This window comes from Manacus vitellinus, unplaced genomic scaffold (assembly GCF_001715985.3).
Source record: "Manacus vitellinus isolate BGI_N305 unplaced genomic scaffold, ASM171598v3 scaffold_2_pilon, whole genome shotgun sequence".
NCBI lineage: Eukaryota > Metazoa > Chordata > Aves > Passeriformes > Pipridae > Manacus > Manacus vitellinus.
Window position 1 is genome coordinate 298168 of NW_021940208.1, and position 26526 is coordinate 324693.

General features: G+C 43.3%; 1 protein-coding gene across 1 annotated transcript in view; it reads right to left on the reverse strand.

Moving 5' to 3' along the window:
* The window catches only part of TENM4 (teneurin transmembrane protein 4), a 349236-nt gene that overhangs the window by 11737 nt on the left and 310973 nt on the right, over positions 1-26526 (reverse strand). Inside the window, exons 24-27 of the mRNA XM_018071344.2 lie at positions 18455-18627; positions 14740-14975; positions 7919-8215; positions 5259-6873 (exon numbers count right to left, since the gene is read on the reverse strand). Of these exons, the coding sequence (XP_017926833.1) occupies positions 5259-6873; positions 7919-8215; positions 14740-14975; positions 18455-18627 (2321 nt within the window). The remainder of the gene's footprint in view (positions 1-5258; positions 6874-7918; positions 8216-14739; positions 14976-18454; positions 18628-26526) is intronic.

Below are 26526 nucleotides of genomic sequence, written 5' to 3' on the forward strand. Positions count from 1 at the left end.
ACTAGCAATACATTTGGAGGCTGAGATGCTCCATCTGAATGGGAAATGTTATCAAGTCCTAAAGTAAGTTCTGAACTCCTCACTCACAATACTTCTCTCACTGAGGACTCTCAAAGGGCCTGCAGGCTGAAGACTAAATTTAGAGCTGTGTGAGACGGAATAGCAGGACATCCTGGATGGACAGCACAGGCATTTAGCAGGTGCTCATGCAAGAGGCTCTGGACATGTCTTTTGCTTTTTCCATGGCATTTCCACCTCAGTCCTGAGTTTCCTGGCATTTTTCAAAAGAAAGTGTAGTTTGAGTATTAAACCAGTGTAAAGTCACATGTCATCTCTTACAGTGACATTTACAGTCAGCCTGCAAGGGAAATTATAGTGAAAATAAGTGTACAAATACAAGACTACTTTGCTTGGGTACTTTTTAGAAACCTCTTAAAAGAAGTCCATGGATGGTGAGAAAACTGCTGGCTGCTAGTGGTAAACTATTGTCTTGTGAAAAGAGGGACCACTGGCACTAAAGGGTACATGACGGAAAAGCCATTTGGGACACCATTCCTGCATTTAGTTGCCAGTAGATTACAAAGTCTTCCTTGATTTTTGAGTGCACAGCTATTAGGAATAGCAGCTGAAAGTTAATCCATTGGAAGAAATAATGATGAGGTTGAGTAACTCCCAGATCTGCTTGGGATCAGCATCACTTCCCCCTTAACTTCAGAGCATTTCATGATCTCACCTTGTTTGCCTTCACTGAACTCCAGAGGACACACCTGCTACAGTCCCTGAGCAATACGATGTACATTTGGCACACAAATAGCAGTTGCAAGAAAAACAAAGGTATGAAGGTAAAGTTTAACTAATATCAGCTCCCAGGAGTCATAGGTGTTTGGATGTAACTGGAATTGTGTTGGTGATTGCTCTGCTTCAAGCTGGCAGTGCAAGGGGCTTGATTTTCATTTTGCTAAACTCAATAAGCATTGTTGAAACAATCTGAAGAAGGAATGAATTTAAATAATCAAGTATGCATCTCTGAATATTTTTTTCTCTATTCCCATGAGCCTAAATGAATGTTTTGAAGAACCGGTTGGAAAAGAAATTATGGATGCTAGTGGCAAATAAGGCACTTCCAGATGACTGGAGAATCAGGAGCCAAACAAACACACTATCTGTTGCTTGTTTTCCTACAGGCTAAAATGTTGCGATTGGGCAGATGTCCAAAAAGCCCTTGCGACAATCCATGTGGAAGGGGGAGGATTTCTGTAATAAAAACACTTCTGTTCACTCAATGTACAGATTGTTTTTGGAGTGTCTTTGAAACAGAGAGGTTGGGGGGGGAGGAAAGAAATGAAAAGGCTCATTTAATTATTTTGTTGCTTAGCACTAAGCCAGCCTGCTTCCAAATTCTTCTCATCTCAAATGAAGACCTTTGATGTACATATTGTGGACCAGGTGGTCAGGAGAACAAAGTAAAACCGTGAAGGTCAGCATTGGAGTAGGAACCATTTCCCAAGCACTTAAAAAATGTGAAAAATAATACAGAGCATGGATGCTGAACTGCTGAAAAATATGTAACATGTCTGGAAATATCTAAGACAGGGGTTTTTTTGATACTTCTCAGAAAGCTGACTTTCAACACATTTGCAAACAGGAGTTTGTTCTTTTTGGGAAGAGGTGTTGGAATACCCAGAACACAAAAAAAAAAGCCCCGCCAAAATCATAGGAGGAAGGTGTGGAGCTGAGAAAACAGAGGGGAAAATACTAATTTGCCAAGAGGCAGTGACAACTTTTTTGACAGAAAAGTACATTTCACATCACATAGGTTTTTTTCAGCTACAGTAACCCTGCCAACACATTTCAAAGTAAATTCATTTGAGGGCAAAGAAAAAGGGTGCTTAATGTAGACACATGTAATGGAAATGTCAGTTCAATCCATCAAGATTGCTGAAGCTGGCAGCAAAGCTCTGCACCATGAAGTGTACAATCACTAAAATATTCATGTTTAACAATGGGCCTCTCAAAACACAAATACCTGCTTCTCCTGCTCTCCCCTCCTGCATGCCTCCAATTTGTATCCACAAGCTCAGAGACCTCATCAGTGCAAACAAAAGCACGTGTTAGTCACCCACATCCTGGGCACTGATCTTCCCTAAGGACAGCAGATCCCAGGGTGGGAATGTGGAGGAACAGAAAGTGCCAAAATCTGGGCAGATTTGGTTGCGATGACAATGGTACTCTCATCATGGGTCCTGCCCACAAGGTGACTGAAAGCTTGAGCAGAAAGAAATGCTGGGGCAGAAGCTTTGTGTCACAGCATTCAGCCCATAGCATGGCCTGCTTCTTCCATGTACTAGGAGAGGAGAAACTTAAAATATGTATTTGGGCTCTATATTCTTGAAAAAGTAAAAACCAGAACTTATAAGACCATGGAAAAAGTTATTTGGTGCATATAAAATATTAGTGTATCAGATTTGGACATCTTGATCTTATTGTCAGAGCTATGTGGGAAGCTATGCACTTGTTCTAAGACAGGGCAAAAAAAAAATTGAGCAGGAAAACAAAATTCTGTTATTATGCCACAAAGCAACAGTTCAAAAACTATATCAGTTCAACAATTTCAAATTAACTTCCATTTTAGTTTTGACTCCTTAATTTTTCTTTTCCAGTTTTCAGTCATTAGTTTACACTTAACTTGAAAAGGTTGAAAACCCGAAAGGAATTCTTCTTTTAGGCTGTTTTGGAATTTGTCATTTAGACAATCTTGAGAGCTGTTTACAACATTTTTGCTGAGAAATTTCTCAACTCAACCTTCTCCCATAAACAAATTCAGTTTTGACAAATGAGCAGTTTCTGATAGGAAAAGTTATCTTGAGGTATTCACTGCCAGCCTTAATTATCAGAGTGAGGCCAACACACAGGTTCTTAGCCTGTATCTTTTGACATATTTTACTTCCCTTGTGGCATCATCTTCTCAGCTCTGGAGAAAACAGTTTTTCATTAAAAGACCCACAATATAATCCTTATGTTTATTGTAGAAGAACCTGAAAAAATGAATCCTAATGGCTAGAAAAACAAGCAGAATAGAACCCAGGATTTTTACTTTGTAATATTTATTTGCCATTAAGCCAATTTCATAACTCAGGGGAATGCAGTTATTGTTGAATATGGAAAAGTTGTGATAGATGCAGCAGGAGCATTTAAAAATTAATTCTATCTCAAGGAGTATGTACATTTGGTTTGTGATAATGGCACTGGGTTTTTCAAAGGGAAGTATCTAGAAAAAAGTCCCACCAAAACAATTCTCTTAAAAATTGCTACCAGTGTTGCACACAGTATGAAACTAGTATGAAACTGGATTTGAAGGGGGAAAGGACTAGAGATAATCCTGGGGGCAGCACACCAATGCTAGAGGGATGGAAGGCTAGTGAGGTCATTCAGCTTGCTATCAGTACAGGTAGGCGTTGGCAGATGAGATGAAAGTCTGTCCAGGTGTCCAAGAAGGCCAATGACATCCTGGCTGTATCAGAAATAATGTGTCCAGCAGGACGAGGGCAGTGACTGTCCCCATGAACTTAAGTAACTGGTAAAGCCACACTTCTGATCCTGTGTTCACTTTTGGGTCCTTCATGACAAGAAAGTCATTGAGGTGCTGGAGCATGTCCCGAGAAGGGCAACGGAGCTGGGGAAGGGTCCGGAGCCCAAGTCTGATGAAGGAAGGTTGCAGTGAGGTAACAAGAACAGGACAAGAGAAAATGGCCTCAAGTTGTGCCAGGGGAGGTTTAGTTTGGATGTTGGGGAAAATTTCTTCACATAAAGGATTGTCAAGCACTGGAACAGGCTGCCTAGGGCAGAGGTGGAGCCACCATGCCAAGACGGATTTAAAAGATGTGTAGATGTGGCACTTGGGTACATGGTTTAGTGGTAGACTTGGTAGTGCTGGGTTAATGGTTTGATTTGATGATCTCAGAGGTCTTTTCCAACATAAATGATTCTATGATTCTATGAATATAGGAGGGACATTTAACATACAGAATGACCCAAACATACATAGAGCTCATATTACTGCCATTTTACAAAGTCCCAGGGGAAGCAGTTCAGAGATTATGTCAAGCTGTTGGGTAGGTGTGCCCCAAAATCTGGCCTTTAAGCCTAAAGCATCTGCTTTTTTTGGTAGAATCTGTTAATTCTGTAGGGCAGATTAACTTTGAACTACATAGTTAGCAGTGTTGTAGTCATGTAGCCACTCTGAAATGGCTGACTGTAATGAAAGGTTTAAGTTACTTAGCCATTCTGCTAGAACAAATCTGTATGTCATTTGTTTAGTTGCAAATAAATCTCTAGGCAAAACTACGTAAACAGAGCTGCCCCTCTACAAAGAGAAAGGTTATCAGGACATTAATTGGTAGCTTGGGATATCTGAGGGGATGAAAATCTGGAAGCAAAATAAAAAGAACAAACACCAAAGATGAGAAAAGGAAAAAGGTTTGGGAATTACAATTTCCATCTATGCTAATGAATTAAACATACCCTGGACATAGGGGTAAACTGCAAACTAAAACTTATGTCCATTTTATTAAAGATTGGAAAACCTCCTGATCAGGACACTGAGAGAGGAGATACGTATTGCACTGGTTTTGACTAGGATAAATTTCTTTACAGTAGCTACTATGGGTTTGTGTTTTGGATTTGTGCTGGAAGTGGTGTTGATAACACAGGGATGGTTTCATTATTACTGAGCAGTGCTTACACAGACTAAAGGCCTTTTCTGCTCCTCACCCCACCCCTCCAGCAAGGAGGCTGGGGGTGCACAAGGAGGCTGGGAGGGGACACAGCTGGGACAGCGGATCCCACCTGACTCAAGGGACATCCCAGACCACCATGTGGCATCATGCTCAGCATGATGTAAGACTGGGAGAAGCAGATAGAAGGAGAGGACATTCAGAGTGATGGTGTTTGTCTTACCAAGTCACCCTTATGTGTGATGGAGCCCTTTGTCCTTGGGATGGCTGAACATCTGCCTGCCCATGGGAAGTGGTGAAGGAATTCCTTGTTTTGCTTTGCGTGCACAAGTAGCTTTTGCTTTTCCTGTTCAACTGTCTTTATCTCAGCCCATGAGTTTTCTCACTTTTTCAGTTCTCTCCCTCATCCCACCTGGGGGGAGTGATTGAGCAGTTGTGTGGGGCTTAGTTCCTTCTGGGGTTAACCATGACACCTATTCACTGATGGCAAGGTTGAGAAAATGTTAATTAATTTAAATGTCTTACCTGTCATGTAACATTTGATATCCTGAGAGTTGCTAATGGGGTTGTTGTTTTTGAACATATACAGGTTGAAAGGCATTATATTATTGCTACTCAGATGCTTCCACATATCATGGTCTGGACTTGTCCACCGACCCGCTAGCACATCATAGTCTCTCCGTCCCATGTGGATAAGCTTTGTGAGGGGGTCATACAGTCCTCCGTGGTAGCCAATGATGATCTGGAAGTTGGGATTGGTGTCCATATAGATCTCCCCATATGCTGTGTACAGTATCTGCTTGATCATTAATCCAGTCCCGCTGAAAACAGCCAAAGGAGTGCCAATGTTATCGCAGGCTATGTAGAATTCATCACCGCTGCTGAGCTCCATTGCAAAGAGGTGGCCTTGGAGGTCATAGTAAAGGGAGGTGATCTCAGAACTTGAGTGGTTGTATAGATGGGTGACCTTGGTTGGGTTGGTCAGATCTGCGTAGAAGAACTGCAAGTGATGACCATGGCTGGTTTTGCTGGAGACTCTCCTCCCTAGGCCATCATAGCGGTACTTCACACTCCACCCACTAACTTTATTGTAGGCTTTGATGAGCAGGCCAGCTGAATTGTACTCAAACATATCATTGCCCCTTTGCTTCAGGAAGCCATCTTCATCCATTTTGTACTGCACATCCCCCAGTCTAGTAATCCTATCCCTGAGGTCATACCTGAGCGGTGTAAGGCGGGCGCTATTCCCCGGACTCAACAAATGGAGGTTTCCATTTAGGTCATAGCTGTAACGCCAGAGTGGTTTGTCATTGATAGACACTGTCTGCAACTGGCCATCAGCATCATATTCATACGAGTACCTAGTTGTGTTTGCATAAGGGCCAACCTTCAGCTCTTTCTTAACCACTCTTCCCATGTTGTCGTACTGCACAGTCATCCAGTACATGAGAGACCGGAATATCTCATACTGGACCTCCTTCATTCTGCCATAGGCATCAAAATGTTTAGTATGAGTCATGACAGCAGTGGTGATAATCTGGTTGATATCGTAGTAAATTACTCCAAATTTACCAAATTGCTCAGTTTTGCCTGACACGTCATCATACCTGTAGAGATCAATAGGTAAAGGTGTCTCGTTGATGACTGCTTGCATGCTGGTCACCCGAAAGCTGTTGTCATAATTGTAGTCAAAGCGTGCATTCACCATGCCTTCCTCGGTGAAGCGGAAAATCTGTCGATCAATGAGGGGCCCTATTTGTCTGTACCTGATCGTACAGGTGAACCCTTCATTCTGCAAGTTGATGGTCTTCAGCATGCCAGCGGTTTCATCGTAAGTGAAACTGATCTTTGTGGTGTCATAGAGCATCTCAGCTAACTTGGACAATTTTCCGTACTTGTAGATGACACGTCTCCCTGTGCCCAAGTACAAAGTGTGGAGGAGCTGCTCATCCTCTGTGAAATCCTGAATAACCGAGGCGTTGCCTTCTGGTGGTCGGTAAATGTTCCTGTAGTAGCCAATGGAACGAATGGTTTCTAAAGTCTGACGCGCAACATTGGGCATGGTCACCGATGACAACCGGTCGTTCTTGTCAAACTCAAAGATGTACTGTCTCTGGCTGTGAAGGAGCAGCACCATGGACTGGATGGGAAGAAGGAAAGTACAGATTATATTCCCAGGTTTTGAGCAAAATTATACTCTCACAAAACCTGTAAGATTCTTCAATCCAAAGAGCAGGGCAATTGAGAAAAATCTCTGCACCCACAGAATTAAACAGTGAGAGGCAAGCAGCTGCAGAGCACATCAAGTCTCCCCAAGCAGGAGTGGGTCAGAGAAAGAAGCAGTCAATGCAGTGAGGAAGGTCTAAGTTCAGAATGCTCAGTAGTTCAAATCAATACCCTGTAGCTGACTGTCTCTACCCAAATTCCCCGTGCCAATAACTTTTACAGACTAAATAAATAAAATCGGTAGACCTACTTAAACATGCTTGAAAAAGTATCCCCCAACACCTTCCAATGCTGAATTAATTCATTGTGTCACCTTATCCTCTGTTATTCTCTTACTCACAACTTCTGTGTGCATGCTTATTTGCTCTGGGATTTTTTTGAATATAACAAAAAATCCACATAGGTTACATAATACAAGGCGTAAGTCAATACTTTTTCCTTTTTTAAAAGATATGGTACTACAGTTTTCTTAAACTGTTATAGAGATGGATGCTATAAAAAAATCAGGAATAAAAAATTCCAGTCCCAGGTATATAGCATATGGATCTATAGGTCACTGGGCAGTGTAACAATTAATGGTAATACCCAGAAAAATTAAGTCCCACATGAATCTACAGAATGAAGACTGCAGGATACACTGCAAAGTGTGCTACAACAGCGTGGCTGGATTTATGCCTTGCACTTTTTAATTACATGTATTTCCTATAAAGCAGGAACGGCCCGCATGAAGAACACAGGATGTCAGACTCTATGGGTTGTTTTCACGTGGAAAACCCCAGTGAAAATTTCTACTATTCACTCTGATGACATTATCTGAATATATTTTATATTGCAGTTAACTCAACAAATGAAAATTGTGCTTAAAAAAGATGTGAAGGAGTGCAGCTGAACTGATGTCAAAGGAGTAAAGTCCAAGTGCTTCAAAGGCACTGTCTCCTGAGTGGTAAGAGGATTCTTACCTTCTCCAAGTAAGTGTAGCTCCATGATTTGCCATCAGCAAAGATCCTGGATGTAATTCTGCCAGACTGGTCATACTCCATCCTTTCTGACATTGTGCCCCTCTGAATCCCCGCAATGTGTCCTCCTGGGGAATAGGTGACATTGACCCCATTCAGTCTGCTGCTTGGTGACCAGAGACTGGGCCTCCCTGCCTGGTCGTAGAGGATGCGGAGCGTGAACTTGCGGTGGTCATCATAGATTTTCTCTGTCCTTGTCACACGATCAAAGTCGAGGGACAGCAGGTTTCTGTTGTGAACCTACAGGAAAGAGATGGAGAATTAGGAAGCTGGAAACAGTTTTAAGTTAGAAAGACCAGCCTTGTTTCACCAAATGCCTCTTTACACCACACTGGAGAGTATCCAGCAGTTCACTGCCTCTGGATAAGAGGCAATTTTTAAAGCAAAGGGTTGTCCCAACATTGCTTCTGTGACTTCAGTGAAGAAAGAGGCAGAAGAATGGTACTTTTGAAACACCACCACAGTGAATGAATACTGCCCAAATCTACATTTAAGACTGCTACAGCAGACGTAACCTACAGAACATAGAATGAGGTGGCTTGGTCTGTTCAGCCTGGAGAAGAGGAGATTGAGGGGAGATCTCATTGCAGTCTACAACTTCTTCATGAGGGGAAGCGGAGGGTCAGGCACTGATCTGTGGTGACCAGTGATAGGACCCAAGGGGATGGCCTGAAGTTGTGTTAGGGAAGGTTTAGCTTGGATATTAGGAAAGGTTCTAAACCCAGAGGGTGTTTGGGTGCTGGAACAGGTTCCCCAGGGAAATGGTCACAGCATCAAGCCTGACATCGAGTTCAAGAAGCATTTGGATGATGCTCTCAGACACATGGTGTGACTCTTGGGGATGGTCCTGTGCAGGGCCAGGAGTTGGACTCAGTTACTCTTGCGGGTCCCTTCCAACTCAGCATATTCCGTGATTTTGTGAAATACAGGGGCCTTGACCACTGTAGATTTTGCACAGAGAAGCAACTTTCCCATAAGAACTGGAGTTTTAATCTCATTGTCCTGGGGTTATTCAGAGTGGCATAATTATACTCCTCATACCTCCAGTGCCTCTGCATTTCCAAAGATCAAAGGTATCGACTTCAAAGGTAGGAGCAGGAATATATTTCGGTTCATGGATTGCAGTGCACAGCAATACAAAAAGGAGCTGACAACACAACTCATGTTTAGCCACGTGTGCAAGGAGACTTACAAAGCCACATCACAACAGCAGCAAAGTACTGAGCAAGTATGAAAAGCAACACTCCCAGTATGAGCTTGCCAGAGAAGATAGCTCTTTCTCCATCTCACCACTTCTAAACCTCTTTCAGCTGGTGAACCTCTCTTTTCTAAAAAGGTGCAGATTCTTCTTGGATGAATTTCAAACTCCAAAGAGCTGACTTAAGTCTTCAGTGCCCTTTGTAGCCCTTCAGCTGCAGTCAATAAACCAGAATTTGCTGTTTGCTATGAGGTCTTCAGACCAGGCTAAAAACACTATTCTATACTGCTTTGGGTAAAGGTGATACTCCTGATTGGAAGTGTTCAAAAAACATCTGGATATGGCATTGAGAACATGGTCTAGCGGTGAACATGGTGGTGGTGCTTATTTTGGTTGGATTTGATGACCTTTGCATGGTTAGACTTGACAATCTCAGAGGTCCTTTCCAACCTGAACCATCTATGTATGATTCTATAATTCTATGACCTGAGCGCTGTTCTCAGCCCTGCTCCAGCTTTGATTTTGGCCATTGCTTTATGATGTATGATTGAATTCCTACTGTATTTTTGGGGATGTGGGAGTATTTGAGAGCTAAACAGTGAGAGGAAGGATGGGGTCAAATCAACAAGGAAGAGGTTCCTCAGCCCTGGCAGAACAGGAGAGGGAAAGGCTGGATCACTGCAGTGTCTTCGTGTTGCATGGGGAGATGTCTATGCTGAAGCCTAGAGAACAGGGACACCATAACATCAGAATTCAAAAGAAGGTATCTCAGGAGCTGGGGAGAGAAGGAATTGGTGTCATGGTGTGTGAGGATGATGTAAAAGAGAAGGCAAGTGCAATAATGATTTTCAACTTATGAATAACAATGCTAATAGGTGGGTATGACTTGAGGAAAGAAACATTGTGGAAATGTAGACAATGCTCTAATTAAATATGTGTGAAATAGAATGTAGATGTGTAATGGTAGAGAGGAGAAATCAACCAACAGTCCACTGTAACAGGGAAGCTGGAAAATAAATAAAAAGGTACTAAAATTCTAAGTACAGAGGTACATGTGTAACTAAGAGCAATTTGATATCTCATAGGTGCTTGCTGCTATTTATAGAGACATAGGAGTGGCAATTTCTTGCAAAAAAAGAAAAGCAAAGCAGGAAGGAATAGCATCTCTGCCTTCCATCTATTCACAGAGAGCTCCAGCCTGGTAACTGCAGCTTCTTCTGCTCCTGATCTTTGCCAAGAAAGCTGGAAAGAGCTTTTCCAGGGCTGGGACAGTAATCCAGGCTGAAGGAGGCCTTCCTGAGCCATACGTTAGCATCAGTGCCATTCACTGGGCTGGAAGGACCAAATAGAAGGTCCCTGGATAGCTCTTAAGCTCATTTAAAGTCTCTGTATCCCATTATTGATGTCCTAAGTTGTTCCACCCTCCACATGCTCTGGCAAGTAACGTCTGTGGGACTAGTTGGAACCAGTCACCCTTTCCATGAAACTTTTTTTTAATGATTTGTTTTCTCCTGATATCTCTTGCTGTAATGTCTCATATTGGAGACGTGCTGCAGTGCCAGTCACCCATCAATGTGATGGGCAAAGTGAACCCTACCCTGCCAGTAGCCTCTGAACAGGGCCTAAATCTTTCTCATCCTTGTTCAAGGGCATGCCTTGTATAGAAGTGAACTTTCTGCAGAACTGACAGGGTTGCAGGCTTCAGTCCGATAACCGTGTCTTATGGTGAGCAACTAAATAAGGTGCCATCTCGGAGACCTTATCCTGCAACAGAGTCTGAAAATCTCCTGCAAAAAGGTTTTGCCCCTTAGACTGTTTGACAAGGCTTGTGATCAGCACCGAATCAAGACAGGGTAAATTTAAATCCACAGTTCACAGTGGATTTGACATCCCATCTAAAATGTGTGAGAGACTAAATTTAACCCCAAACTCATGTTGCACAGTACATTTATAAATCTCTTAGCTTACTCTGGAAAAGAAAGAGCATAAACACACCACCACCTCTGATTCTACAATGCTTTCTATGGCACTCCTTTAGCTTAAATGATAATTAAATAACATGCATTGATCTCCCTGGGAGCACAAGAGCACAAAAAGGGGAGAATTCTTGTGAAAACACCTTGGCAATCTTCAATGAAGGAGGGCAAAAAATACTTCTGCAATGAGAACTCCAGGAGCCAACAACATCCCTGTGATAAATGGCTGTCTACAAAGAAATTTCCCCAGTGAATTGCTAAAACCATTGGGGTGGCCATATCCAGACTAAACGTCTTGCAGAAATTGTGTAGATCATGCTGGACCATCTTCATTAGTCAACACACCAGGACTGGTTAGCACCATATCCCTCTCTGATCACAGGGGTTCTGCAGATTGTCTGGGACACTAGCTCTTGATGCCACCACTAACCTGCTGCTAACATCTTAGGAAAAACAAAGTGACTTATGACAGGAGTTACTAAATAAATAGTTAATGGTTAAATAAATAAAAGAGCTGAGCCAGTAGCTCTGCCTCTTTTGGCTGTTCTATTTGCTCCACTGTCAAGAGATTATTTTACATCCTTCTTTATTGAAAAACTCAAGTTTATTTAATAAAAAAAAAAGGGAAGGAGCCCTGTTCCTTGAAGCATAGTTTACCTAATACTCACACTGCAGATGGAGTCTGTGTTGCTGTTGGCCAGTGACGGTTGGAATTCATAGCCAGCCAATTTGCAGAAATATTCACTGCTGGCTGGGTGGATAAAGCATCACAACTTTCCATGGGGTGCGTGGGACAGGAGAAGGGAAACTGGCTGCTTTAACATATTTGTGCTGTTTTACAGCTGCCTGGTCAAGTGCAGAGCCAGGTCAGCATTGGTGAGACCGGAAAAAAGTCATGAGGACTGGCCTCTTTCCCTTCATTCATGCAGAAGCCCCTACCCTGTGTCTTACACCTGTAATAAAGAAACATGTGTATTGTATTATTTCCTAGGGAGGGTCAAGGAGGCAGCTGTGAAACTGGCCTCCTTGTGCTGGGAGCTGGTCGAGCTCATGGTGACGTGACAGGTTGTCAGTCCCCAAGGACACCATGCAACCATGGGAGGAAGAGGCACAACTCATATGGATCACATGGATCCATGTAATGGCAGCAGAAAGGATTACTCTTTTACAGTGTCCAGATCCTGTTTTCCTCACTTCAAAGGCTTCATAGAATGATGCTGCAGCCTCTTTGGGATGTTCTTTCCCCATGGAGCACCATGTCTTTGCTGCTGTCTCATGTGAGCAGTAGGGTGAGGGGAGAGGGAAAGTAGTAATTTAGTCACATACAGCAGAAAATTATAACATTTCTCAAAATGAGCAAAAACATATTGAACTTAACTTCCCTAAGTTTCTCCCTTGCCAGGGAAAGCAGTAATTATTGCTGTGAAGGCAGAGGAGAACATGACACAGAGAATATGATAAATGTCATGCAATCCCCAGGGAGGCAATTAGCACCTTGCAGGTTTTTGTATTAGGGGTGCAGATGCTGCCATGCAGGTACAGACAGGAAGCTTTAAACATCTTGTACACCTTCAGCTACTTTGAACCCCTGAACAGAGCCATAACTGAGTCCTTCAACCACGTAAGATGCACTTCTGCTTCACTAGAAGGGCCCTGATAGGCTCAAAATGTGAATAAGTTCTGGCAGATTTATAGAGATACAAGTAACAAGCCTGAAAATTCATTTTGCAAGTGTTTTTCCAACTGTAGTACAATATAAAACAAAGACACATTCTGTGTTTGAATCTACTGCAAAAATTTTGGAAGATAAAACTGACACGGGCAGCTGAGCTGTGGCTAAAGGATGGAAACTGCTTTGAACACCAAATAGCTGTCAGACAGCTGCAAATTTCAGGAGGCTCTCTCCTTTCAGAAAAAGACCCATCTAATAATTTTGTTGGTTATTAAAATAAAATAAAAACACCAAGACAAACCAAACAAAAAGGGTGATGACAACTGATCTGCAGATATACAGCAGTTTACACTGAAGAAGCAGCTTCAGTTTTCACTACTCTTTGCAGTTTTTCTCCTGGTAACAAAAATAAGAGGCTATCAACACAGGGGAAAAAGAACAGAGGCTGGGATGGGGAGGGTGAAGAGAAATACTTGACAAGTGTGAGCAAGGAGAGACGGGAGAAATCACACCAAGGTGGCAGGGGTCAGGCAGCAGGGAATAAGGAGAGGTGAAGAGCAAGGACTGGGAAACATATATCCTGAAACCAGAACATTGATATTTACTGCAAAGTTTAAGTGTGATTAAATAGCTGCAGTCCTTTTGCTGTGGTGGCATTAAAGGGCACTAAGCGTTTTTCTCAGAGGGTCTGAATTTGCCAGGTGCTGAGCAGGTTCCTGGGAACAGCTCATCAGCCCGTGACTCTGAGACTAGCAAGGTACAGGGTGAGTGCACAGGACTTGCTATTACAAGTTCCCAGCCTTGCCAGCAGTTAGCAGATGAATTACAGGCTTATTGGGCAAGATCTTTAAACAGCCCTGACAAGTATGAGGTGCATTGTGCGGAACAATCTTTTCAAAACATATCAGTCTCAAGCACAGAAAGGTCCAGGCACTCACGGAGGAGAGAGTACTGTCAGGCTGGAGCTGCTTGTAACACTTCAGGAAACAATGGCAATTGTGGTGCAATGCCTTGTGAGCCCAGCTCTTCAACAGCTTCAACAGATTAGAAAATTTCAGGAATCTAGAGATTTTTCTGAGCTTGCCCAATGAACAGTCATCATAGAATCACTCAATGGTTAGAGTTGAAGGGGATCTTAAAGATCATCTAGTCCTAACTCCCTTGCCATGGGCAGGGGTATCTTTCATTAGCCCAGGGTGCTCCAAGCCCCATCCAACCTGGCCTTGAACAATTCCAGGGATGGAGGACCCACATAATCTCTGGGTAGCCTATGCCAGTGCCTCACTACTCTCACAGTTAATAATTTCTTTCTAATTTCTAATCTAAACTCTCTCTCTTTCAGTTCGAAGCCATTCCCCTTTGTCCTATCACTCCATAACCTTGTCAGAAGTGCCTCTCTAGCATTTTTTGAGCCCCTTTAGGTAATGGAAGGTGCTCTAAGGTCTCTCTGGAGCCTTCACTTGTCCAGGCTGAACAACCCCAAGTCTCTCAGCCAGTCTTGCTATGCCTAGAAAGCTCTCAGTGCTCTGTTCTATTACTGCCAGCAGCACAGGTAGAAAACACCTATACTAATTGGTGAGGTATAGTTATGACTGTCCTTTGCTTGCTTAAACAGCCTGAGACAATGTTAAACCTGCAGTGGCTGATGGGAGGTCACGCATTCTTGGTGATGCAGAGGTCTTGTAGGGAGATCAGCAGTACCACCTATGATGGCTAAGGAAACATCAGCACATAAGGAGATATAAGGATATATTCCAGTCATAAAGGTTGTGTCACTGAGGATGAACAGCCAGTTTTCTGTCCTGCAGCTTCATCCCTAATGCAGACTATACAAATCAGCCCTGTCCCTTTTTACCATGAGACTGGGGACTGATGGGATGGGAAGTGGAGGCCAAAACTGCTCATGATTCTCACTTACCCTCAGTCGACGTCCAAAGACGGTGACCTGCCCTCTTGCTTGCTCCTTCCTCTGCCTCCACTCCACAAGATTGAGTCCATTGTCGATGGGGAGGGTGACATTCCTCTTGCCCACTGTGGGGTTGACGGTGCCAGCCAGCAGATGTGGCTCGGTTTGCAGGGCCACCTCCATGCCGTTGGCAAGCATCAGTCTGAGAGAGCCATCAGCACCGATGTAGTAGCTGTTTCGGACTTGGTCTGAAGACAGAAAAGAGATCTTTGCTCATCTTTGATGATACAGCTCCAACTTTTCATTCGTTCCCTCCATCAGGCTGCATCAGCATTTCCGATGATTGTAAACCAAATACACTCTGTTACTCACCTGTCCCACTCACACTGAGCAAAACATTGGTTTCATCAGTGAAAGTAAATATGGGCAATACCTTTTTCATTCTGATGAGGTTTCTGCACCTCAAATTCTTACAGAAAGTTTTACACAGGTTAAAAAAGGCAACAGTCAAAAAACTGTGCAATACCTTATCAAAGGATATGGGTTCAAACCTCTTCCTCTAGGCTAAAACTCTGGGTGGTGAGATATTTGTTTTAAATCAGTCTGACTGAAAACCTTCCATGCTTTTATATCCTAAAGATCCCAATTTCACAACAATATATGAAAAAGTGGGGCCACCTACTTTCCTCAGCTTATTCACTGTCTCACAAATGACAGGAAATTGCACAGTGAGTTAATGCTAACCAGTTCCCCAAACAACAGCCAAACTCTTTCCCTTGGGAAAGCTTGCAGGAGGCAACTGAAGTCCTCATGTTTGGAGAGAAAGCAGAGGCATTAAGTTCCCACATGTCTCCATACATCTGGCCTCAACTAGGTTTTGAAAAATCAGTGGATTCTGGGGCCAGTATTTGGGAGTTCAGATGTGGAACAGAAGAGCAATCTCTCTTCTACATCCTTCAGGAATCAGGCAGGTTGAAAGCCCATCCTTTGAATCTCCAGCTGGCATTTCTCTCTGCAGAGAGGAGCTCATGAAGGGTACGAAAGCATGAGACTTGCTCAATGCAGAATGGTTTTAAAATCATATACAAAGACTGCCTTATCTGAAGCTCCTCAAAAGCTGGAAAATATTACTGTTTCTGTCTTCCAGGGTGCCATAAATTCCTAATTGTGAATAAAAACACCCATTAAAAATTCACACAAAATGTTTTTCCATTCTGAGGCAAGTTCACTGATTGCTCTGCTGTAGCTCACAAGGAAAAAAGATCACAGAGAAATTATCATCTCTTGACCGGATGAAGTAGATGAGGAAAGAGCACAGTTTGGTATAATTAGGGATGGAAACCTGACACCAGTTGGTCTTTTTTTATGTGGGTCTCACCCTGTTCCTGGTTGTAGCCAGCTGGAGTCCTGCCACAGTGATCTCAGCAGAACCACCACTCAACTTTCTGTACACAGTAGTGACAGTGTGAAAATGCGGGGGCACAAGATTTGGCCATAAACATACAGCAGTGATCCACAATGCAGATCCATGTATTTTAGCTCTACCAATGAGTATGTAAGTTGATGGTCTTTGACATAGCCTCCAGCCAGATAAACTCCACTCCATGCTTTAGTCTGCAAATGGAGAGTTAGGGCCACAGTCATACTTTTCCTAGATGCTTGGTTTGGCGATAAAGTGTTAGGAGATGCATTTTAAATCAAATCAGTGAAATATCCCTGCATAGCTAATATATTCCTCCCTTCTTTATCCTTCACCAGGAAGCAGGGGAAAGCTTGAAGGTTTACAAGAAATTTACCAGACATGTGATGTTCCCTTTGTGTTACATAAGCACCACAGAAGGGTTATTGTCACCAGTACTGTGTGGGAATGTAAATCCTCTGCTTTCAACATTTTCCCAAGAGAAGACTCTTCCCTGGCTTTGGAAGGCATTTCTCAAGGGCTACATGAAATCCATGAGCCACTGGATGCTGTATTTTAGGCTGCTTTGGCTCTAGGGCACTACTGCCCTACTTTGGCATTGCACAAATGCTCACTTTGTCATTAGTCCAGAAGACAAAATCCCACCAGGGTGCTGACGTGCCTGTTGCAGAAGCTCATAAATCCATCCTACAGGAATTTGTAACCTTCTGAAAATGTCTTGTCAGACCTTACCTGTTCACAGCGTGATCCAGGTTTCCTGAAAGGTTCACCAAGAATTTGGCTCACCAAGTCACCTCATCTGCAACATTATCCAGATCTTCGTTTTAAGATGAATTTCTTCAGATACAAACAGTTTAATAATTTTATACTTCTGAAGATGGTTACGCTGTTTGTAATTCTGTATGTCCTAATGGCCAGAATGTTCCTGTGCCAGAGGGTAGGACAATGAGAGAATTGACTGTGGCAGCATTATGTAACTGTGCCTTCGGTGCTGAGGGTGTAAATCACATCACAGTCAATTTTCTCACTGAAGGGCACCCAACAGTGGGCTCTATTGCTTAATTAGGCTCTCGAGCTGATACCAACCTCACGTCTGTGCACTTGCCACGTGTCTTAATGTGAGTGAATGGGATGGGGTGGGGTAGGTTGGATCTGCCTTGCAAGCTCAAGTAAAGAATGTCATTGTGTTTCCCTACAGGAATAATGAGGACAGCCTGAGGGGGCTGGCACCCTCTCAGTTGCCCTCTCCAGAAGGAGAAAAATCAGTGCTCAGGCATAACAGGCACTTTCTTTTAGGAAAGCTTGGTGTTATAGGGAGGGGGAGGGAAATGTGTGTCCCAGAGATGTGGGAACAAATGTCACTCTGGAACATGCTTGTCTCACTTGGAGCAGGTTGTTCCTTACAAGGTGAAAAGATGTTTAACAGCCCATTGTCATCAGGGACAGACTAAATGAAATCTGGAGAGTGAAGAAAGCAGAATCTGAAAGTTCCTTTCCTTTCCCCAAGCTCCAGGGAACAGTGGTGATAGCTCATCCTGATCCTAAAGAGGCTTCAGCCTTCAGAACCCGGAGATCCAGGCTGGCATTGTTTGTGCAGTACAGGTTCTGCCCCTACCAGTATTTTAGCACAGCGATCCCCTGATATTTATTCCTCTTTTCTTTCCCACTTCATCACCTTTCCTCCACCTAATCAGTCCTCTGCTTCTCACCTTCTCACCAGAGACAGAACTGTGCTCATTTCCCACAGCAACAAACTGGTCCCACCAGTGGACAGTGGCTGCCCACTTCTCTTTTGTCCCTTGTGCCTCTCCACACCAGCCCTTTAGTTCTAATGCAGACCTACTGGGCACAGGAATGGTAATTTTTTTGGATGCTTCTTTGTGGACGTTTGAACAGCCACTGAACAAAGAATCAGATCTTCAGCAACCAGCTGGAAGCTTGTTCCAGGAGGAGAGTAACTGTTAAATTAGAAGCCATTAAGAGACTGAAGCAAAGGGGATGGCTGGAAGTGTGGTTCGATTTATGTAACCCTTTTTATTACAACAATAATGGTAATGATGATGGAGGATTGTACTGCATGAGACTGCACGGCAAGGGGACCGGCTGGGAGTGCAGAAAAACAGCTGCAGAGCAACTGCTGTGCTTGGGAATGTGGCTAAGTAGCTGTGAGTGTGTGTCTGTACCAGCATGTGGGGAGCTCTCGGGCACTGGGGATGCAGGTGATTTTTGGTGCTGGGATTATCAAGACGATGCCTGTTTCCTGATTTTTGTGCAGATTGGTCAGGAGAGGGACAGTGGCCAACTCACCTTGGAGCAGGGTGTAGAAGGCTCCGGATGCTGACAAATTGGTTGTTATCGTGACATCATCCTTGCTGGAGGTTTCCACCTGGACGTGCACGGAGCTGTCGGTATCGCTGCGGAAGCTGCTCACTTGGCCAGTAGGGAAGGTCACGTTGGTCAGGCGGCCAAAGCTGTCGTACCTGAAAGAGAGGGTGGAGTGAAGTCAACAGCATCAACAGAGAGGTGGGAGGCAGGAATCATCCTATAAAGCAGAGACCAAGTCTTCAAGTCTTCATCCAGATTTCTCCCAGAGAAAAATGCATTGTCACTCTGTCAGGCTGTCCTGACTTTTTCTGGCTTCATGAGAAGAAAATCACAGCTTTTAGCTGAAGAAAATGAACAGAAAGTGACTAAATATGTATTAGCCTGCATTTTAACAATATTTTTCCAATTCTTCTCACCTGAACCATGCTTCTTGTTTACGAGAGTAACTTTATTGCTCTTCCACTATACGGTGACTTAGGAAAACACACTGGCTTGTGAATCCTGTCTAGCAGAACTATGAGTTTCTGAAGGCCATCAACTGTTTTGTCTGGCTGTGCCCTGAGCTTTTCAGCAATTTATTTTTTTTAGTTTTTTTCCTATCTTATTTAAAAGCTAAATGTTAAGATAGCATCAAGGGCCTGCCAGATTGGTCACATCAGGTAAGAGAACTGTCCTTTGTGAACATGGTGTAGAGCCCCGAGCACAGCTGAAACCCCAGTGCCTACCTTTTACTTTACTAGGACCATCTGGAAGGACCGATTTAAAAGCGTAAAAAAGCAGACCAGTTTTCACCCCTACTGTGTCCTTGGCTTTTCCAATGAGGAATCAACATAAGTGCCATCTGGGAAGGTTTCTGTGATGTGGACACCCATGTACCAAGACCCAGATGAAATAAGCTCCATACATGCAGGTCCCACAGCAGTTAACAAGCTGGGGGAGTTATTTTTCGATAAAAAGATAAGCAGACACTTGTGTCTAGAGTCCTCCTGAGTTGACAGAGCAAACACCATCCTGCCTCTCATTTGTGGCATTACAAAACAGGTGCCTGTGGGTTACAGACTGAGCTAGGGCCAGAGGGTTGGCAAGGGACCTTTGCAACAAGGCTATTGTAGTCTGAAATTGAGGGTAGTAGGAAGCTCTACTGGCTTATCTCTGGAGGGCTGTTGAAAGTTCTGATAAGATGGACCTTCAGGGAAGGGATATTTAAATAGTCAGGGAGAAACAACAGGAAAATTCCAGCAAATCAGTCAGTGATAAATGTTGGACTTTTTTCAAGTCCTGCCCCTCTTTTAAGAATGATTTATATGATATACAAGAAGATGATGTTATGAAAACATATCACTTGGGGATGCAAAATGAATGCTGGGTGAGCAGAGAGGACATGTGTTCCTGCCCTATGCAGTGGTGAGCCTTTGATGGATCACAGTGTCCAGTGAAGGGCACCATTCCTCAGAATGACAAAGTAATATAAAGGATACATTAAGGATAACAAGTTTAGAAAACATGATCTAAGAGGCAAAGCCAAAATAAAAGAGTTGGTTTAGAAAAGGGAAGACAAGAAAATGGGAAAATACCACCCTGACAGTGGATATTCTGAAGCAGATTATAATTAATTGCTCGTCATGTCTATTGAGGATGTGACAAAAAGTAATCAGTTTGAATGGAATCAAGGAAAATTCAGGTTAGAAGCTCTAGAATATTTTCAAGGTCCATTGTTGCTCCAAGGAGAGGAAGAGATGGAGTGCTGGAAACCCCACTGCTCAACACTTTTAAGAATAGGGGAGGAAATGTGTTAGAGGGGATCTGGATTCAGATGATCAGACCTTGGAGGGAGCAAATGGTTGAGGAGCTCCTGATGCTTCTCTTTAGGATTACTCTGAGCTGGGGAATAAGAAAATAGATCCCATCTAATAGCAAAACCCACAAACCAAACAAAAAGAAGAGAGAGAAGAGAAGAGAAGAGAAGAGAAGAGAAGAGAAGAGAAGAGAAGAGAAGAGAAGAGAAGAGAAGAGAAGAGAAGAGAAGAGAAGAGAAGAGAAGAGAAGAGAAGAGAAGAGAAGAGAAGAGAAGAGAAGAGAAGAGAAGAGAAGAGAAGAGAAGAGAAGAGAAGAAGAGAAGAGAAGAGAAGAGAAGAGAAGAGAAGAGAAGAGAAGAGAAGAGAAGAGAAGAGAAGAGAAGAGAAAACAGAAAAGAAGAAAAAACAAGGAAAGGAAATTTCAGGAAATTTCAGGAAATTTCAGGAAATTTCAGGAAAGGGAAGGGAAGGAAAGGAAAGGAAAGGGAATCACAAAGTACTCTCAAGCTGCAACCCATTGAGCAGTCATTGGACTGGCTCCACACTACACAGGAAAAGAAATATTTCTTGTCTTCCATTCTCATTTTCCCAGATTTGGACACAGTGCTGGTAACTTTGCATTTGACAGTGATTTAGTGTGAGGAAGGGCTAGTTGAAAAAGTGATTTTTGTCCAAGTTTAATATTTAGTGTATAGTGACTAAGTGGGTGACCTCACTGCAAGTCTCTCCAGCCCTCAGGTTTGGAGACATCATCACATGAGGCTTTTCTTGCCCACTGGCAGAAGGAAATGTAGCAAGGTAGAAGAAAGCATTTGGCCCTCCACAGTGTCAGCCTATCAATCATGGGATTATCCAAGCATGGGGAACAGCCTTGCCAGATCCTGGCAATCAATCATCCACTTGCGAAATGGAAAAGAAAGAAGAAGAAAAAAAGAAACAAACAAGAAAGGGACAAAATCAGGACTGCATTGCAGGAGTTTGGCAGAGATCAGTTAAAGCTTTTCCAAGCAACTAGCAGCACACAGCCTGGATCTGAACTGCATCTCCTTGAAAGAGCCAGAACTAAAGTGCTCCCAGTACTAGTTTACTCCAGGTTTGTGGCTGCCCTGTTTGCACTGAGACTTATGTGTTTTGCTTGTACTGCCTCCAGTCATCTGCCCATCTCCTCCTAAAACAGCATGTGAATCTTAAACAGAAAACATCACAGGTGACATCTTTACCCCATCTGCTGAGACAGGACACATGGGAGATGATTTGGTGTCTCCCTTGAGTAGAGAAAACATTGTTATCACTGAAGGTGTGTTGTGTAACATCCCAAATTCCTTCTACCACAACATCAATAGTCCTACATATAAACCAGTCTGAAGCCTAAGAGGTGAGTTTGGTGTAATACAGGTGTGCAAGGAAGTGGGTCTGCAGGTTAGGGAGATAAGGAAAGCAAAAGCCAGGATGCAGGCAGAGGGCTTCTTCATGTGAAAAGTGTTGAGTTAATGTCCTCTGAGTCATAGGTTTTATCTTAACTGAGTGACACTCAGCAAAATGCTGAGAGTCAGCACAAAACTTATACTCCATGCAAGCCCTACTTATGAGCTTTAAAGAAAGTCTCAAAACCCTGTAGATACTCAGTTTAACAGCCCCAGGCAGCAGCAGACATCCAGATGCTTTAACTCTATTCATCGAAACACTGAATCACAGAATGGTTTGGCTTGGAAGGGACCTTAAAGATAACCTCGTTTCATCTCTCATGCCGTGGGCAGGGACACCTTCCACTAGACCAGGTTGCCCAAAGCTCCATCCAACCTGGCCTTGAACACTTCCAGGAATGGGGCAGCCACAGCTTCTCTGGGCAGCCTGTTCCAGTGCCTCACCACCCTCACAGTAAAGAATTTCTTCCTATTATCTAATCTAAACCTACTCTTGTTTAGTTTAAAGCCATTTTCCCTTATCCTATCATTGCATGTCCTTATTAAAAGGCGTGTCATGTCTTTTTATATAATAATATGTAATGTAAAATAAATATTATTTTATATACTATTTAAGTAGTGCCTTTTTTTTAATATTCCTGGACCTCAAGCTCCCAGCACTCTCACAAATGGTCCTCCACCTCTGCTGGGCAAATATGTAATATTTGCAAATATGCAACTAGAGAAATCTGCCAGTAACCTCTGCTTGTTCAAATTAGGTTAAAACAGCATGAAAAAAGAGCATGAAAGAGTGTGATGGCGCTTAGACCTTTGTGGACACATTTTTCTGGTAAATTCAAAATGACTAAGTACAATACACGTAATTTACATGGTTACATTTTTACAGCTGTACAAAATTCACAAGAACTTGTACTTCATCAAGAACTTCATCAAGAGAAAGGATTTCCATTTGGGACTTTGGATCCTGAGAAGCAAGGCTCCTTTTGGGCCAGAACAGTCTGGAATGGTCTGCTGGAACTGGTTTAAGATGTCTGCACATGTACATCAGACTTTTGGCACCTCCTTAGTCACCCTATTAATGTCCACCAGAAGGAACCAGGAACATCTGTGTTTTCTGCATGTGCAGGAGCTGCTGCACCTCTCTCTGCCCAGCAGCCAGGCAGGGACCTGCCAAGTACTGTCTTCGGGGGTGACAGCTCACTGATTTTGCAGCTGCAAGGAGGTCCTGCCTTACAAAGGGTGAAAGGTGAGAAGGTAGCACAATTTGAATGCCCCCATTTTTATTATTATTTTTAATTGTGGCAGATGAAGTGTAAAATACTCGTGGACAAAAACTCCTTTTACCACTGTGGTGACAATGCAAAAGGAGGTGTGGGAAGCCAGTTAGCATGTATACACACAGCATTTTCCTCTTGGCAAGCAGTTCCTCTTCTCTTTTCTGCTTTGCTCAGGACTGGAGCATTTTCCCCTTTTCCCCTGCTTTAGCTCACACAACATATACCTGATATCATCTATCACAAACCCACAGTCTCCCAGGGATTTGAAGACTTGCACATCCCAAACAGATAATATGCTTAACGAGTTAAATGAGTCAGCTCCTTCCACCTCTGCTTTCAGCCCCATAAAGGCACTTACAGGGCACATCTCAGCTTGGAGAGGAAGCTACCTAAGAGCCAGCCAAGTGACTGGCTCTTAGGTAGCTGCAGGTGTGCCCTGGTATTTGCAGTAACATAAATCTCCCCTAGTCACCTCATTTTGCAGCTAAGCTGCCTAGTCTGTTTCCGCAGCATCGGGATTTAAGGGTCGGCCAGTTTTCATCACAGCCTAAGACTTCTGTGTTCTCCAAATGCTCTGAAAGCCCCAGCATTAAGGAAATACTGAAGCACAGGAGCACACACAGCAGCCACTTGGAGCAATGAATCCATCACCTGCTAACACAGCTGCTGCCTCCCTTTCAAACCTGCTGCAAAGCCTCAGCACTTACAGTGACAATTATTAGGCCAGCAAAGGAAGCCGTTGCCATCCATTCCCAATTGGAAATGTATTTAGCTAAGGTTCAATGCACAGAATTAAAATGGTATGTGGTGCTTATGAGGCCTAATTGTTGGCTTGTAAACATTCAGAGCTTTCATTTATCACATTACCATTGTGTAGAGATCTGGGCCTTGGGAATTAAAGAGCATCCTAAGTACCATCTATTCAGAAATCAATTCCTTGCCTGAGTTTCTGGGTTTTCTCATTTTAGCTTTTTCACATTTCATCAACCTTTTAAAACTACCACTCAAATAGATCAGAAAAAAATCACAATAATAATTTTGCACTTAGTGCCAAAGTATCTAAACGGACCTTGCAAACTATATTTTGCATGCAATTATACTGACGTGCACCCGACGCCTCTGAACAAGTTTGCCTCATCTCAGTTTTTCAAACAACATTAAACAGAACATTAAAAATAAATCTATAACAGACAAACCGATAGTACTCAAATATGCATGAAGGCAAGTCCTCTCCCTAATGACCCAAGGCCAGGTTGTGGTCACAGTCTGCTGAATTTTCTGACTGCCCAAACAAGAAGACGAAGATCTCTCTGTAGCTCTTATGATTCTCATAATTCCCTTGGTTCTCAACTAAACTCTACCACCAAGCATTCATTTCAGGGCAGGCCAATGGCTCAAAATATGACCTCACAATTTAGTGAGAGCACTGGAAAAGGGCTATTTTATCACGGCACTTAGCAGAGTTTCACTGTAGCTTCATCTGAGGAACAATGATGAGAATTTCATAATTTATCATGTAGAAACTGTGGAGCAAGTGGAACAAAGATATCTTGCTAAAAGAGGAGGGAGGGCAAAAGCCAAGATGTTTCTCATACTCCAGTCTGCTGCAGGAGTAGAACGATAGCTTCACTTGAACCACTCTAAACCAAGGATACCACCAAATTCTGTAAAACTCAGTGTACGACCTGATAAATCACCAAGTGATAAAGGGATGTTATTAATGCAGGAAGGCAGCTTTTCTCTGAGTCAAGAGGTGGCTGCTCCTATAAGGGCAATACGCATTATTTAACTCTGGTTTTGCCTAAGAGAGGAAAAATCCTCAAAGCCTTTACACCAACTGCAAAGCAGACTGAGTCTGCATCTCATCATGGTAGATGCTGACCATGTTGCCCAATTCTGGTACCACAGTCACACAGACCAGGACATTGGCTTGGGAACCAAATGCTGCTGGTGCTGGGGTGGGACTTCTGTTGAGCCCTGGGGTTCACTGGGAACCCATTCAAGGTCCTCCTGCATGCTCAGTCCAGCTGGCTTCTACTTTCCATCCATTACAATGTGTGAGGTTTGGCAGAGTTTGGTTTTCTGTAAAACAGCATCCAACGTTACGGGTCAAAGCTCCCCTTACCACCCATCAGAAGACCTGGTTCTATGAGATCTTTGCCCTTCAGGCAGCTGTGAGCCGCTTCCTGGGGAGTCCATGAAAAGGTTTTGAATTTCTTGGGCTTGGCTGGAGCTGTGTGTAAGTACTTCAGTCTGTATGGGAGGAGGCGACCTTCAAAACTAATTGGGCACACAAAGGATCTAAGCAAAAGAGCCTCATCTGGGTTAAATAATGCATAGAAGGTTTGACTTCAGCTTAGAGGGAAATTGAATTAATGTACAGTGATAACATCTCAGTGAACTAATCAAGATAATTGCCATATTCTTGATTTAAACAAATCCATTAATAAGACTTTCCGGATTCTGAAGCAGACAAACAGCAACTGCTAAGAAACTTTGTAAAGGCTGGTAGCAATTTTTTTCAGGTCAAGTTGAAAAGCAGCAACAACAAAGCAGCAAGTAGTCATACAGCATCCCTTGTCTTTGACTGGAGGAGCTGAACAAGAAGTCATTTCCCTGGCTGAGTTTCCAGATCAACTTCCTTTGCTGCTGATTATCGCTGTCACCAGTTCAATGGGAAGGCAAGTCTTTAATTCAGTTACCGGCCAAGCTGGGCTGCATTGCATTAACTGACAGCTAATGTCAAGCTCTCTGCAGAGGCAGGGAAGGCCTATATAATGCTAAAATCCTCAAAGTGGTTGTAGATAGGCCTTGGGGACAGGCTAATTACTGCAGGGAGCTAAGTTTCACTCTCAAATGAAAGGGGAAACTGCACACCATTACACACTGAACCTTACTCAGAGCTAAACCTGACAAAACAGCATTGTTAGAGCAGGCTTGGGTGTAGACGAGTGAAAGGAAAAGCTGTAAGTCCTATGAGCAACTCTGCCACTGCCTGAAGACAGCACCAGTTTCATTCCTTTCTCCACAGAAATGAAGGGACTGTGTGCCAGCCCATCCTGAAGCCTTGGAGAACCTGGGTTCCCTGGTGTGCCCTGGAGACAGACCTCCTGCCTCCTTCTCTCCTCTCCATAGTTACACCAATGTGCCCATATGCTCTTTGCAGCCTTATGATAAAGGCTAAGAAATGCCCTGGTAAGAACAGCAACTGGAAGAGAACCAGAGATGCTGGCTATGCTGCTTGGAACTAGGTGTTCTTTAAGGTCCCTTCCAATGCAAACTATTCTATGATATTATGATTCTATGACGGACACATATAGTGATGCCACTCTTACATCACCATTGCCCTTTCATGTTGGATGTTTGGTTTTGCACCTCTGTAGACAGTCAGGTAAAGGTAAATCTTGTAAGGATGTTCTTCTTCAGGCCACTAGTGCAGTGTAAACTTGCCAGCTGGATTTACTTTACTCTTAACTTTTTAAACAGTGGTGTTCAGCTTGCCCTGGCCCATAAACAACTATTATGTGCACTCAGAAACATGAAGCTTTTCCTCCAAG